The sequence below is a fragment of the Canis lupus genome, chromosome 19 (genome assembly GCF_048164855.1).
Source record: "Canis lupus baileyi chromosome 19, mCanLup2.hap1, whole genome shotgun sequence".
Taxonomy (NCBI): Eukaryota; Metazoa; Chordata; class Mammalia; order Carnivora; family Canidae; genus Canis; species Canis lupus.
The window spans coordinates 35,462,810-35,476,873 of record NC_132856.1 but is presented as its reverse complement, the minus strand read 5'-3'; the positions used below and the strand labels follow the sequence as shown (position 1 = coordinate 35,476,873).

At 37.7% G+C, this 14,064-nt stretch overlaps 1 protein-coding gene across 25 annotated transcripts in view; it reads right to left on the bottom strand.

Annotated features, from left to right (window-relative positions):
- ERC2 (ELKS/RAB6-interacting/CAST family member 2) overlaps window positions 1-14,064 on the bottom strand; it is a 906,960-nt gene that overhangs the window by 865,515 nt on the left and 27,381 nt on the right. For all 25 annotated transcript variants that reach the window (XR_012011918.1, XR_012011916.1, XR_012011917.1 and 22 more), the window contains one exon: window positions 7,264-8,058. Coding sequence is in view for 22 of the 25 variants with exons in the window: in XM_072785816.1 (XP_072641917.1) it covers window positions 7,264-7,920 (657 nt within the window). In the remaining 3 variants the exon portion in view is untranslated. The remainder of the gene's footprint in view (window positions 1-7,263; window positions 8,059-14,064) is intronic.

Here is a 14,064-nt window from a genome sequence, read left to right as displayed (position 1 = left end):
GAAGTGCTCAGAGATGGCAGGACATAGTTTCTGTGCTTGGCATACCCTCTCTTTCATGGTTACTACACAGCTGACATAGCTCCAGGAAACATATCAACACTCAAGACAGGAAGAAGGGGAAAGGAGCATTGCTGGTAACATTTACTCTTTTTATTAAGAAAACAAAACCTTTCCCAGAATCTCCCACTTGGATTTCATTGGCAGTTACATAAGGCAGAAAGGGAGAAGCCCGATGTCGAGCCATTAAAGAGTCATCACTAGGACACTATAGAAGGCCCAGCCACTGAAGGAACCCTTGACCATGCTGAAAGCGCTCATCTATCTTCACAGGTCTCAAACTAATATCTTGCTTCCAGAGCTACTCCTGAAGCAGTCTTTCCCAAAGTGTGGCCTTTATTCCCTTAGTTCTAGGAACATTTATAGTTGGTAACAAATAAGACTATTTAAAAATATATATATTAAACTATATATATATATAATAATAACATATATATGTTAACATATATAACAGAATATATATACACATGACTTGGCAGAGGGTACATTCTCCTGACCCCACTGACTTTGGGCTTGGCAGTGTAACATGCTTTAGGCAATATAATGTTAGTAGACTTGATATAAGCAGAGGCTTTAAATATGTCTGTGTGGTTTGGTTGGATTCTTGGCATCTGTGATCCACCATAAGATGAATTCCTGAATAGCTTCTGTCCTAAGGAGAATGTAGACACATGTAGAACATATTTGAAGCCAAGTTTCATCCTAAAGTCTAATGTCCCAAGCCCAGCCCTGCCCAACTAGGTTGTACCCAACCTGCAGATACATGAGGGAGAGGTAAATGCTTGTCTTTTTACACAAATGGCTTGTTACACAGCATTACTGCAGCAACAGCTGTTCAATACATAGATGCTTGGTTTAAGATAAAATTTCATGGTTTTTGCTGGGGTTAAGCAAACTTAGTAAATGTTTTTCTTTTTTTAAAATTATTTTAATGGGGTAGTGGCGGAGAAAGAATCTCAAGCAGATTCCTCAGAGCATGAAGGCTGATGGGGGGGTTCAATCTCACAACTCCGAGATCGTGAGACCTGAGCCAAAATCAAAAGTAGGATGCTTACCCGTTCAACTGACTGACCTACTGAGATGCCCCCTTAATTTTTTTACCTGTAAGAGTTAGAGTATTTCATTTCACATGCTGATACATTGTATGAGTTTGTTAGGGCTGCCATAACAAAGTATCACAAACTGGGTAGCTTAAACAAAAAAAATTTATTGTCTCACAGATCTGAAGGCTAGAAGATCAAGATCAAGGAATCGCCAAGTTGCTTCCTTCGGAGGACTGACTGTAAGTGAAGAATACAGGTCTCTTTCCTTGGATTTTAGATAGCCATCTTCTCCCTGTCTCTTCACATGGTCTTCCCTCTGTACATCTTTATGTCTGTGTCCAAATTTCCCCTTTTGGTAAGGACATCAGACATATTGGGTTAGCGCTCACCCAAATGACCTCATTTTAACTTGATTACCTCTATAAAGACCTTATCTCCAAATAAAATCACATTCTGAGTTACAGGGGATTAAGATTCCAATATATCTTTTGGGGGGGAATATAATTCAACCCCATAATATATGCATTATGAATTTTCAGGATAGGAATATCTAGGATGTTCATGTCTCTAGTTTATTTGACTGGAAAATCACCTCTGGAAAGTATCATTTCCCTGGATATACTTTTAAAAAACTGGCTTTGAGGGATCGTGGATCTCAGGCTCAGAGTAGCAGAAGGAATGGAGCCTGAAAGAAGGCACAGGGATAACACAGGTCTATCTGAGTAGTGACTATATTTAAGTCCCATCAACAAACTGGATGGATCTGGACACTCCAAGATTGAGCCCTTGATTTCACAAATACTTAGTACTCAAAGTGACTGCAGCTGCATTTAACTATTCATGGACACCCTTTCACAGTGCAACTGCCTCACTACCTTCCCAACAGGAGACAGAGTGAATTCTATCGCCCACTTCCAATTGGTACAGCTCTTCATACAGGGACACTCCCAGTGATAGGAGTATTTTAGAACAGAGCTTAATGACCCCTGGTAAAATGGCCCTACAGTTAATCAAATAAAACAAAAAACAGTGATAAAAGAAACATGGAAATGTGACCCATCTTGACCTGTTCAAGCTACAGGCTCAAAATAAGAACCAATAAATCATATGTTGAAACTAGCTCAAAAACTCATCAAAAACCCAGATTAATATTGATTTAAAGTGGATTATTTCCTATTGTGTTAAGCCAGAAATAGAAATGATCACATAACCATTGCTTCAAAGCCATAAACCTTCCCAGGCAGGTTTACTTACACTTCTTAGGTTACGTTTCCCAGTGACCTTGCCCCACTTCTGCATGCACAAGATGGGTAAATATTAGATCGAGTACAATCTCCCAGCATGTGATGCTATTTATATTCATGCAGATCCTTGGCTAGCCATGCAAGTGTTAGGAAAATGTCTCAAAATTGCTGAATACACATCTAATTCGGAAAAAGTAGTCTATTAAAAATATAAAGTTAATAATTACCAAAAAATTCTAGAATATGAAAAGTCATTAACTTATATGCATTGAACTATAAGACATAAGTCCTTATGAACTTTCTGAAAATTTCTTCTCTACCATGTTTTCCCTCTCTGATCTCTATCATGCAGGTAAATAAATGGAGCTTTAAAGAAAAGATAATCATATAAACTTTTGGAGAAAATTATTTCACTTAACTTTCTAGTACTTGCACTCTCCTGTCCCCAACATCCACCCTAACTCCATAGGCTATTACAAATATTAAGGGAACTGCCTCAAGTGGCAACCAAACATCCACTCCAAATCATTTCTTCTCACTTCTCTTCAAATCAGTGTACGGTTGTGACATTGAGAGCACAGGCTATAGGTTCACATCATTCCAAAACATCAGCTGTCTATAATACTCCACCACTCTCTTCTTCCATTCAAGAAAGTACATCATGAAGCAAAAAGCACAAGTGATAATGTAAGTGTAACTGTGCATCCATGCACCCCAGTTTATTACAAACATGCCAATGACTCCAAATGCCAATACTGCAACTCTTGGTGGTCCCACATGTATTTTTATTCATGTAGATCTACATGGCTGAGAAGTAGGGCCTTGGAGAGAACCTGGGTGAGAGGAGTGGGGAGGAGGTCTGGAGTTGAATATCCATCCAAGAACTTGAGTATTTACTCTTTGCACATAAGAAATTTGGTCACAGTGCCCTACCCATTGCCTCCAAGGTTCCATATAGTCCTGTACTTCCTATACACAGGAAGAATATTCAACATCCTCCCTTGGATCTGGAGTTGGGTTCAGCTCCCTTGGACAGAATCACTAGAACTTCAAAATATTCTGCAAAAGAATTGATAAGTGGGAGCCCTCTTCAACACTGCACATAAAGGTAAAGGTTTGTATTACTAAGCATTAAATACAAAGAACCATGAATTTCATATACAAGAGCACTTGAGCTTCCTGACCTCCACTCTATGATGGACTTGCTTCCCATTTGTATTCATATAGTATAGTTCAAATTGTTTTAGATCATCTGAATTTAGGTTAGTAAACTTCTAATTATCCAAATACCCACTGGTAGAACTACATTTGTAGATGCAGTCTCTGGTTGTTGTGCGTAAGAAACCACAATCAAACGTCCCTCCTGTCCTTTACGTTATTTTCTTCCATATAGAAAAAGTTTGGAAGATTCTTTACTCTAGGGCAACCCCGGTGGCGCAGGGGCAACCCCGGTGGTGCAACAGTTTAGCACCGCCTGCAGCCCAGGGCGTGAACCTGGAGACCCTGGATGGAGTCCCACATCAGGCTCTCTGCATGGAGCCCGCTTTTCCCTCTGCCTGTGTCTCTGCCTCTCTCTGTGTGTGTCTCTATGAATAAATAAATAAAATCTTTAAAAAAAAAAAGATTCTTTACTCTAAAGGGAAATTATAGTCAGTTATAGTAAATGTAGAACTCTAAACAGCACAAAAAACCACTTCTGAGAAAAAGAAATAAATTCCTAATTAAGAATAAAAATCCCAATTAAACTAAATCACATTCTTAATCATTCTATCAGAACTACTCATTTTTTTCATCTAACACATATAATCTTCCTATTTTACTAAGATTATATTCACAGCTCAGTGATCCTATAAGGAGTTAGGGAACATAAAGTTAAGTCTTAGACATTGGCATGAACCAGACCAAAGCCGTATAGCCAACTCTCTCATTAACTAGCTATGTGAATTGGGCAAGCTGCTTGTTCTTTCTACATTTATTTTTCATCTGTAAAATGTGAAAAGTCTAGCACCTACTCCAAATAATTGAAGCAAACAGTAAATAAGATAATGTACACAAAGCTCCAAGAACAATGTGTGGCATATAGTAAGCCCTCAACAGATGTCTATTGGTAGCAGTAGCAGTAATAATAGAAACAGCAGCAACAGCAGAAGTCTGGATTGTTCCCCAAATTTTATTTCCTCTAGCTCCACTTTTTGACAAACACAAAAACCCCACTGGTAGAAATTTCTAGCATCCCTTCATCTTTGACTCTCCTTCCTGGAAAGAGGTAAGGACTATACTATACCTCCCAAGCCCCTGCAATTGTGTCACTTCTAGTCCAAGGAACTAGGAGCCAATGTGCTATCTCCATGCACCCCCCTTCTCTGGTGTAGCAACTCTTAAAGCCATGTGCCAAGATGCAGAAACCCTGGATCTTGAGTCACTGCCTGGAGGAGGGTTACCTTGGAGAGTCACCTGACCTACTTCACACTTCAGGTGAATAAGAAAGGATTCTTGATGTGTTAAGCCAGCGAGATTTGATTGCTGCAGCAGGATCTACCCTATCCTGAAGCAGGTACTCATATACCCCTAAAACAGATCCTGGTATAATTCCCATAGGAGAAGGAGAGATGCTTCAATTTTTAAAAAATAACTTGCTTTTGGTCAATGTTTATATTCTTTACTTCACAATACTACCTCATACTGCAAGAAATTGACTTTTCAAACTCTCCATGCTTCTTCCTCCTTTCACATTTTTAATCTAAGAAAGAAAATGCACATTACTTATAGATTAATACCGGGGCTTTTACTGGATCATATGTCACATAGTCATATGGCACCCATAATGTCCAAGATCGCCTGTGATCATAGTAGTTTCCAGAATTTGGAAGGGTTATTGGAAGCACTCTCAAGCATTCACTTGTTTCTAGCTGATGGCAACATGGGACAGTTAAGTAGAATTACGAATATTTCCTAGTTTAAACTAAACTAACTTTTATGAAATATACAAGGGGTTTAAAATGTTTTTTACAACAGCAAGAAGGTTTTGTGTGTCATTAAAATGTACATCAATATATTATTTATTTTATTTAGTCACTTCCATATTTAATTCTGTGTAGATGTCAGAAAAAACACATAATACATTAGCATAATAGCATATCATGTAGTTTATAAATAAATATGTGTATAAGTGGGGATCTATGCTCAAAAAAAATTTAATGATAGCAGCATAAATAAAAGTAATTTTAGAGCTGACAATTTAAAGAATGGCTTTTGAAATCTCTTGTCACTACTTGCATCATTTCTAAACTGCTGTAACCATTTTCCAAAACAACTAAAAAAGAAGAAAACCAGTATAGAACTAGGGAAATACACATAGCAGTAACAGGTTCACAAGGACATCATGAACCAGCAAAGTCAGGGGGGAAAAAAGCAGAAATAATAGTGAAAAGCATTAATTTGATTTAGGATTGAAGAACAAAACTTTCTCCTCCAACTAAAAATCACATTTCCACATCTGAAAACAAGCAGAGGCTCTGTCAGATAGTCAAAGGGATAAAGTGATTGCTTTTTATATGCAGAAGCAGAATGAAGAGCAGATTCTCATACAGATCAGAAGTGCTTCTAAAGATACCTGGACTCCAAGGGGTGGTATCCAGGGAAACAGATAGGAGGGCCAGCAGATAACCCCAAGAAAGGCAGAGAGCTTCATGAGGCCAACATCAAGACCAATTATCAAAGAATCTAGTTCAGCCAAGTTAGAATTATCTTAAATTTCTACAAAGTTAAATGATATCTGGAAATTTTTCCACGAAATGATACGGTACTCTCTTCTTCCAGTCTCATAACACTAATCTCATTACTAGTAAGAGGTGAAGCTGGGATTTAAACCCAGGCATGTTGGACTCATAAAGCCCTTATGAAGACAGCAGTAGAGAAATGAGCCCCACAAAATAGGTAGGATTTGGAAATGGAGACCAGCAGACACTGAAAGGGAAGAGGCAAGGAGAGGGAGTGCTGAGAAGGCCACTAGGGAAAGGGAACAGAAAGAGCAAAGGACTGGAGGGGGAAAACCCTGAGTCAGTGCAGGAATTACCAAGTTGTAGTGCAGGTAACATAGGAGATGTGCCCATTCTGAGATAAGGTTGGAAAGGCTGGCTCAGGCCTTCCAAATGAAGGTGTTGTCAGCTCAGCCTAAGAGACAGATTTCACTATGAAGGCAATAAGTAATTACTGAGGGCTTTAGAGCAGAGAAATGGCATAACTGCAAGTAGACACAGGGAAAACTAATCTTGCTATATAACATGCAAGATAGATCAAAGAAGAGTAAGAAGGTACCTTGCACATAGTACATGCTTATGTAATATGAATGGATAAAGGAAAGGCCATGTTAAAAGTTTTTGTGTTTCTCTAACATGATACCAAACCCATTCCACCTAGTTGAATATTATTTTGTTTAATATTATTTGGTTTGCTGTCTAGAGAATAAACTCCACTCATTCTAGAAGGAAATAAAGTTGCTGTAACTTCAAAAATAAATAATTCACCAGTCAAATGTGGCTCTCTAAATGTTGCCATTAAAGTGTCTACTCTTGCAAAAATTAACATGTTCCTCTTCGGTGCAGAGGGCAGTACACCTGAGCTGCTGTTGTTAGTGCTGAAAAAGAAAAAAAAATTAACCGAGTATAAAAGTTAGGCAATGAAGATGATGTCCCCTCTTCTACAACTGTATGAAAAAGTCATTGGAAAATAAGATCACAAACTATAATTTCATATTTTTTATGCCCTTTTGTAGTCTCTAAGTCAAACATGAACTAAACCATAGTTTTCTTGATGATGCCAAACTTTCTTCTGCACAGGTTGTGGTGCCATCTGAAAAGCATCAACTACTCAGTGAGAAGCCAAGGCTGAAACACACACTGAGGTAAGTCATAACCTACCTGATTTTCTTCATGGGAAACCCTCATCTGCTCCTTGAGGACAGACATTCGGGCTGCTTCTTCTTTCCTCAAGACTCTCTCCTTCTTGAGCTCAGGACTCCAGAAGGTCTTGATACTATTCATGGAAGATCCTAACTTGCTATCCTTGATGTCTAGTTCTTTCCGGAGAAGGTCATTCTCTCTCTGAAGTTCCTTGAGCTGGGCTTGAAGGTCTAACATTGTGCTATCCCTTACCTGCCTCAACATGGAGGGGACCTGGTGGTGGTGATGATGGGATGAGCTAGTCAGACCACCATGTTGATCCGTGTATGAAAGAACATCTGTGTGGGAAAGTCCAGCAGAAGCAATATTGGGACTACTCCCCATGGCTGTGACTCGGCCTCCATATACAGCTCTATTTGTGGCCCTTCCCAGAGTCATGGTGCCCTTTGGGTAAGTTGTCGAAGCCACCCCCTCATGATCACTCAGATACATAGGTCCAGACGTAGCATAGGCCGCATTAAGGGACTGGATATTCTCCATGGACAGTGTCTTGCCTGTTCCTCCACCACCCCCACTGCTTGTTCTTCTGTGGCCCAAACGAGGAGACCTTGGCAAACGAGGAGATCTAGAAGGGCTACCTTCCAGATTGGTGATTGTTCTTGCACTTCCATACATTTTTTTCTTCTACTATGAGGTGCTACTGAAGAGAAGGAATACTATACTAAGTTGAGGGTTAAGCCAATATTTCCACTATTGGCCAGAATTTTCAATTCATTCTTTTCACAATCTGTACCAGAAAAAGGCTCCAGAGATCTGAAAAAGAGGGAAGAAAAAGAGAATAAAAAATAAACTTCAGAACTCAGATTCAGATTATATTTTTAAAAATATATTGATGGGTCAATGATGATAATGATAGATACATGAACAATAAACAGTCACACCGTATTCTATTTTTGAGAAAGTGGCCCCAAACTTTACTTACTATATGTGAACATTTTGTATATTTCTTCCACCTTGCTCCCAAACAAGCTTAAAAGTTCTCAGAACAGAGAAGCAGCTCATTTTTCCTCAGGAAAATGAAGCTCTGCATTTTAACTTGTGCTAAGTGACAGTGGGGCCTCTAGAAAATTCACCATAGAATTCGTCGTAGAATTCTAGCTATAAAATACTCCATTATCCTAAGGGCATGACCCTCATACACAAGTGGCTTAACAGCGACTCTGAGAAGCATTTGCTTCCTAGGATATCAAATAACAGCCAAGCATGTTTTTATGTCCCCCTCCTGTACACATTCCAGACATCACTAGTCCTCATTTCCACCAAGGTAGGAACTCTTCTCAACACAATACTCTAGATAGTTTACCACCAATCAGCTCACATTGACTCAGGTGTTGGAACCTATTGGCCATTTTGGAGCTAGAAGAAAAAGAGGTGGCTCAACCATCAAGACTCTTATATATCTAGCCAGATCCTAAATGCTATTACCAGAGAAAATGGTAGTCCTGTCTTTTTCTCTCTTCACACACTTCTTTCAGGCTGGTGTTTTGGGATTTCTTTTGCATTTTGATTGACCTAAATATTCACTCCACACTAATTCACACCTAAACAGACATGGCACAAGGAAACAATACACCATGTTAGAGTTCCTGGTCCCATATCCCTTGGAGAAAAGTAGTAGAAGCTCCCTGACATGGTTAGTCAAGTACTTTGGTGCAGAATTTTATGTGGCTGGGCTACAGGGTTGCGATTATCCCTTCAGTGTTAGGACCCAAATGGCCTTACTGGGGTACATCATGGCCTCCTGCTCTTCCTCTTAGCGTACTTTATTTTTCTTCACCTTTTAGACACTAAGACCACAGATTTTGGAAAGACACAAAAGAAGGTTCAAATTTCCACTCTAACACTAAGTAGCTGAGTGACTTTAGGTTAGAGATGGGCATGTGACCCACATTGGCCCAAAAAGATTTATACCATACTTTAGCTGGAAATAACTAGGAAAGTAAGCTCTTTTACAGCTAGAATTGTTTTTGAGATGGAGCTTCTGATGTGGAAATGGCTTCCCTAGAAGTGAAGCTAATGCAAAGGAAAGCAAAGCCAAACTTTAGATAGTATGAAATCAAACCAAGTGACATCACTTGACACCCTGGGTCACTTGACACCCTGCAGTCATTGAAGGTACATCTACCCCAAGCCATTTTAGTTACATGTGCCAGGTAGACTGACTGCATTAATGGCCCAAGTTCTTTATCCTTTCCTGCGTCTGTGTCCTTGGCAGTGCCTTCCCAATCTGACTCTGAGTTCACTCATATGATTTGCTTTGGCCCATAGGTGGTAGCATGTGTGAAGGAAGCAGAGGCCTGAAGTAGTAGCACTTGTGTCTTTACTCTCTTGTTCATTTTCCTCTGCAATAGTAATTAGAATATACCCAGACTAGCTTGCTGGAAGATGAGAAATATAAAATAGAGTCAAGGTGTCCTAGCCAACAGCTAACCAACCCCAAAACATTTGAGCAAGCTCAGCCAAGATCAGCAGAGCTGCCTAGCCAACCAGCAGCGGGCCACAGATGCATGAGCAAGTCTAGCTGACATCCAATGAGCCCAATACAAATATGGACTAAACAAACACTTCTTAGTATGTCACTGACTGATGTTCTGCAGCTGGATGTTTTGCAGCATTACTGGAGCAACAGACAACGGATACATTCACTTATAAGTTTCTTTTTTCATCACATTCAATTCTATTTGGGGTATCTGTGCTTTATACCCTAAAGAGTCCTCATATATAGTATGAAGAAATATTTTTCCATAAAGTCTCCTCCTTTCCCTAAAAAGTTCCTACAAAGAATTATACTCCTGATTCTAACTAAGGAACTTAGTTTCATATGTTTATGTTGCTCAGAGCTTTATATTCTTTCACTTGAAAATATGCAAAAATCATTTTGTATCTAAGATTTTTGCATAATAATCTGTTCTATAGAAAAGATAAATCAACAGTTCCAACAATAGGATAGTTACATAAATAATGAGAGAGACAGACACCAAATAGAATAATGTGGCTACAACATGAATAGTTAATGAAATGGAAGATGTTCATGACATACTAGTTGGGGCAGGGGTGGGGAAAACAGACTACAAAACATGTTTATGGTTTACTCTATATAACACACGTACATACATGCTAACTTACAGAAAAGACTGGGACAACACACATCAAAATGTTAACAGTGTTGGCATTCCAAGTGGTTTTCTTTCTCTTGCTTTTATTTGTATGCGTGAAATTTTCTATAACAAAGATCTTTTACATTGTCTTTTTAGTCTCTATTTCATTTATTTCTGCTCTGATATTTGTGATTTTCTTCCTTCTACTAACTTTAGCCTTAGTTTATTCTTCTTTCTCTAGTTCCTTAAGGTGTAAAGTTAGGATATTTATGTGAGATCTTTCTTTTTTTCTTAATATAGGTGTTCATCACTATGAACTTCCCTTCTATAATTCCAACAGCTAAATGAATTTGTTATCTTTTTCTATGCTTAGAATCTAGGAATCTAGATTCTAACTGAGCCACCACTTATAGAGTTGTCTTCCTAGAAGTGATGAAATCTAACTTGTCATCCCCTGTCTTCTCCTCTTGTGTATAGAAGCAGATATTTCTGAGGTCTCTAGCTAGGTTAGAGGTCCCAATTCAAACTTGACAAAATGTATACCCACACAGATTTCATCTTTGGTGATTTTACCAGCCTAACTGACCTAGGCTTTGGTGAATTGCAATAATCAACAAAAAGTGGATCTGATTTAAAAAAATAACAATAATAATTTAAATAATAATAAATAAATAAATAAATAAATAAAAAGTGTATCTGATCATTTTGGAAACACACGGGCACACAACACACAGATAACATACTATATACAAACATATAGTAACTTATTTGAAACAATGTTTCTCTAGTTAAAGAGCAAAACATGTTAACAATAGCTCCCATGTTTCCTTGGGTTCTCTTTCTAGGTATAGTATCAGGTTTATGTTAGTGTAATGGAATGGGCTGAGAAGCTTTCCATTTTTCAGATTTTCTGGAACAGTTAGCATAGTAAGAGACTTCTCTATCCCTGAAATGTTTGGCAGAACACACCCATAAAACTCAGTGGGCTGGGTTGTTGATTACCTTTTATTTTTCACTATGCTTAATGATCTACTCAGGTGTGTTACCTATTTTGTACCAATGATCATTAAAATGTTTCTTAAGCAACAGTCCATTCCATTCAGAGTTTTCAGTTTTACTGGTATTGCTTTGTGTAATTTTTCCTTAAAAATTTTTAAATCTCAAAAAAAAATTGTTTTTAAATCTCCTCCAGTTATGCCCCCATCTTATTCCTAATGTTGTTTGTATTTTTGTTTTTCTTGACAACCATATGACAAATGTTTGTGTACTTTTTTAGTGTTTTAAAGATATAACTTTTGTTTTATTGATACATTTTACTACATTCTGTCTTCCATTTCATCAGTATCTCTTTATCATTAATAATAATTTATACTTTCTTTGTGTTTACTTTGCCTTTTTGTATAAAGTGTTCATTTATCTTCAATCATATTTTCTGATGAATGTATGTAAAATTATATACATTGGCTGCGTATTCCAGGATTTTATGTTTAGAACTCTTGTCATCTATAAATTAGCTTTCTATTTCTCTTTTGAATTTTTTCCTATGCCAGGGATTATTCAGAAAGATATATTTAAATATTAAAGTAGTTAAAAGTTTTTGGCTAATTGGTTCTAATTTTGACTGATTCTAATTTTTGGCATGGGATCATGAAATATAACATACATGTTTCTAATCTTTGAAATTTGTCAAAGACTTTCCAGTTGACCCAATAAATTATCAGTTTCCTTAATTGTTAAAACAGCTGATAGGTGATAATAGAAAAATTTTAAAGTATAGATATGCATACTGAAGAAAATGAAAACACTCCCAATCCTGGCACTGATAGACAATATCTGTTAATAAGTTGATGTTGTTCCTTCCAATTCTTTTTAAGTGCCTGTGTATGTAATTTTAAACAAAATTAGTTGTTATATTCTATATAAAATATTGTACTTTCCATTTTCTTTAATGTTTTATCTCAATGTCATCTTCTTTTTTCCACTTAACATTAATGCCATAAAATGTCTTAATAAAACATGATTTTTAATGGCTACCATGAGTCTCCAAGATGGCCACCAACTTCTCTTCCTGTACACCTTTGTCTCGCCTTCCACAAGGAAGTGGATTCTATTTCTCTTCCACCTGAATCTAGACAGGCCTTATGACTGCTTGGACCAGCAGATGCTGCAGAAGTGACACTGTTCCAGGTCTGAGCCTAGCTCTAAAGAGGCATAGCAGCCTTAAAAATCAGAGATTTAAGGTCCAAGCTAGCTTACTGGAAAGAGAGCTCACAGAAAAATCCCAGAAGCTGAGACATCACATGAAGTGAGGCTACAAGAAGGAGAACTAAGGTATCCCAGCTAAGAGCCAGCACTAAGACACCACACTCTGAAGATAGGCATCTTAGATCTTCCAGCCCAGCCAGCTGAAATTAGGTGCATGAGTGATAGCCAACCCTATGTGTAACAGAAGGATCACCCAATCAACCCAAAGAGTGATAGGAAATAATGAATTTTTGCTTAAAGTCTCCGAAGTTTGGGGAAGGGGAAGTTGGTTGTTGCTATGCAGCAAAAGAAGCGAAACAGTCACTAATATTTCACTCAATGGTTATATAATCATTTATTCAACCAATCATCTATTTTGGGACACCTAGATAACTTCTTTTTAAAATGGAAATACCATAATTAGTATTCTGATTGATGAAGATTTGTATACATCTCCTATTATTTCCTTAGGATAAAGTTCCAGAAGTAGAATTACAAGATCAAAATTTAAAGACTCTTGATACCCACTATCAAAATTCCCTAGAAATGTTGAAACAATTTATACTCCCATCCTTACCCTTGACTACTTCACCTCCAGCAGCCTCTACTCTTTACTCTCAATATATTCTGGAAGTCACCATCTTCTCTCAAGGCTATCAAAAATACTTGAATTATCCAACTCAGGATCATAGCTCTACATATTCAGTAAATACACCTTAAGAAGTATTTAAGTACCAATAGCGTGCTACACCAGTTCTGCTTTATGCCACTGCTTCCTCAACAGTTTGGCAAATGTTTAGATAAACAAGACTAACAGGGTTTTGATTTTACACCAAGATGTTTCAGAGACTTTAGGACACTAATGTGTACTGTGACTCTTCTAATAGTGAGCATGTAATGTAGCTCTTCCCAAATTTATTTGGTGAGAGATTCCTTTTTCCCTTCAAAAAACCTGAAAATGTTTCACTGAACATTTGGATTTATTCATGTAATAATTACTTTTTAAGCATCAGCCTAATTTCCAGTGTTGAATGCTGAGACACAGCTTCTATCTATGGAAATTTTACCTATTAGAATAGACTTTCTCTGAGTCTTCTTCATCTCAGATCTAACTTGGTTTGAGGAGCAGATGATTACAGGGACCAGGCGCTGCTTTAAGGGCAAGGACATAAAGGTGATCCAAAAGAATCAAAATTGATCTCTCAGAGGGAAATTCAGAAGATCAAAATAATGACTGGTTGGAGTTTTGACCTTACCAGAACAAGAAATAATGTAATTCTGTATTTATTTTTCAAACACTCAACAGAGAAGCCAGAATGTCAAAAGGAATACAAGTCCATTATCATGAGTATGTGTGTCTAAGAAGTGAGGAAACAGGATCTTGCTTACTCCAAAGCACACCAGACAAGAGGCATTA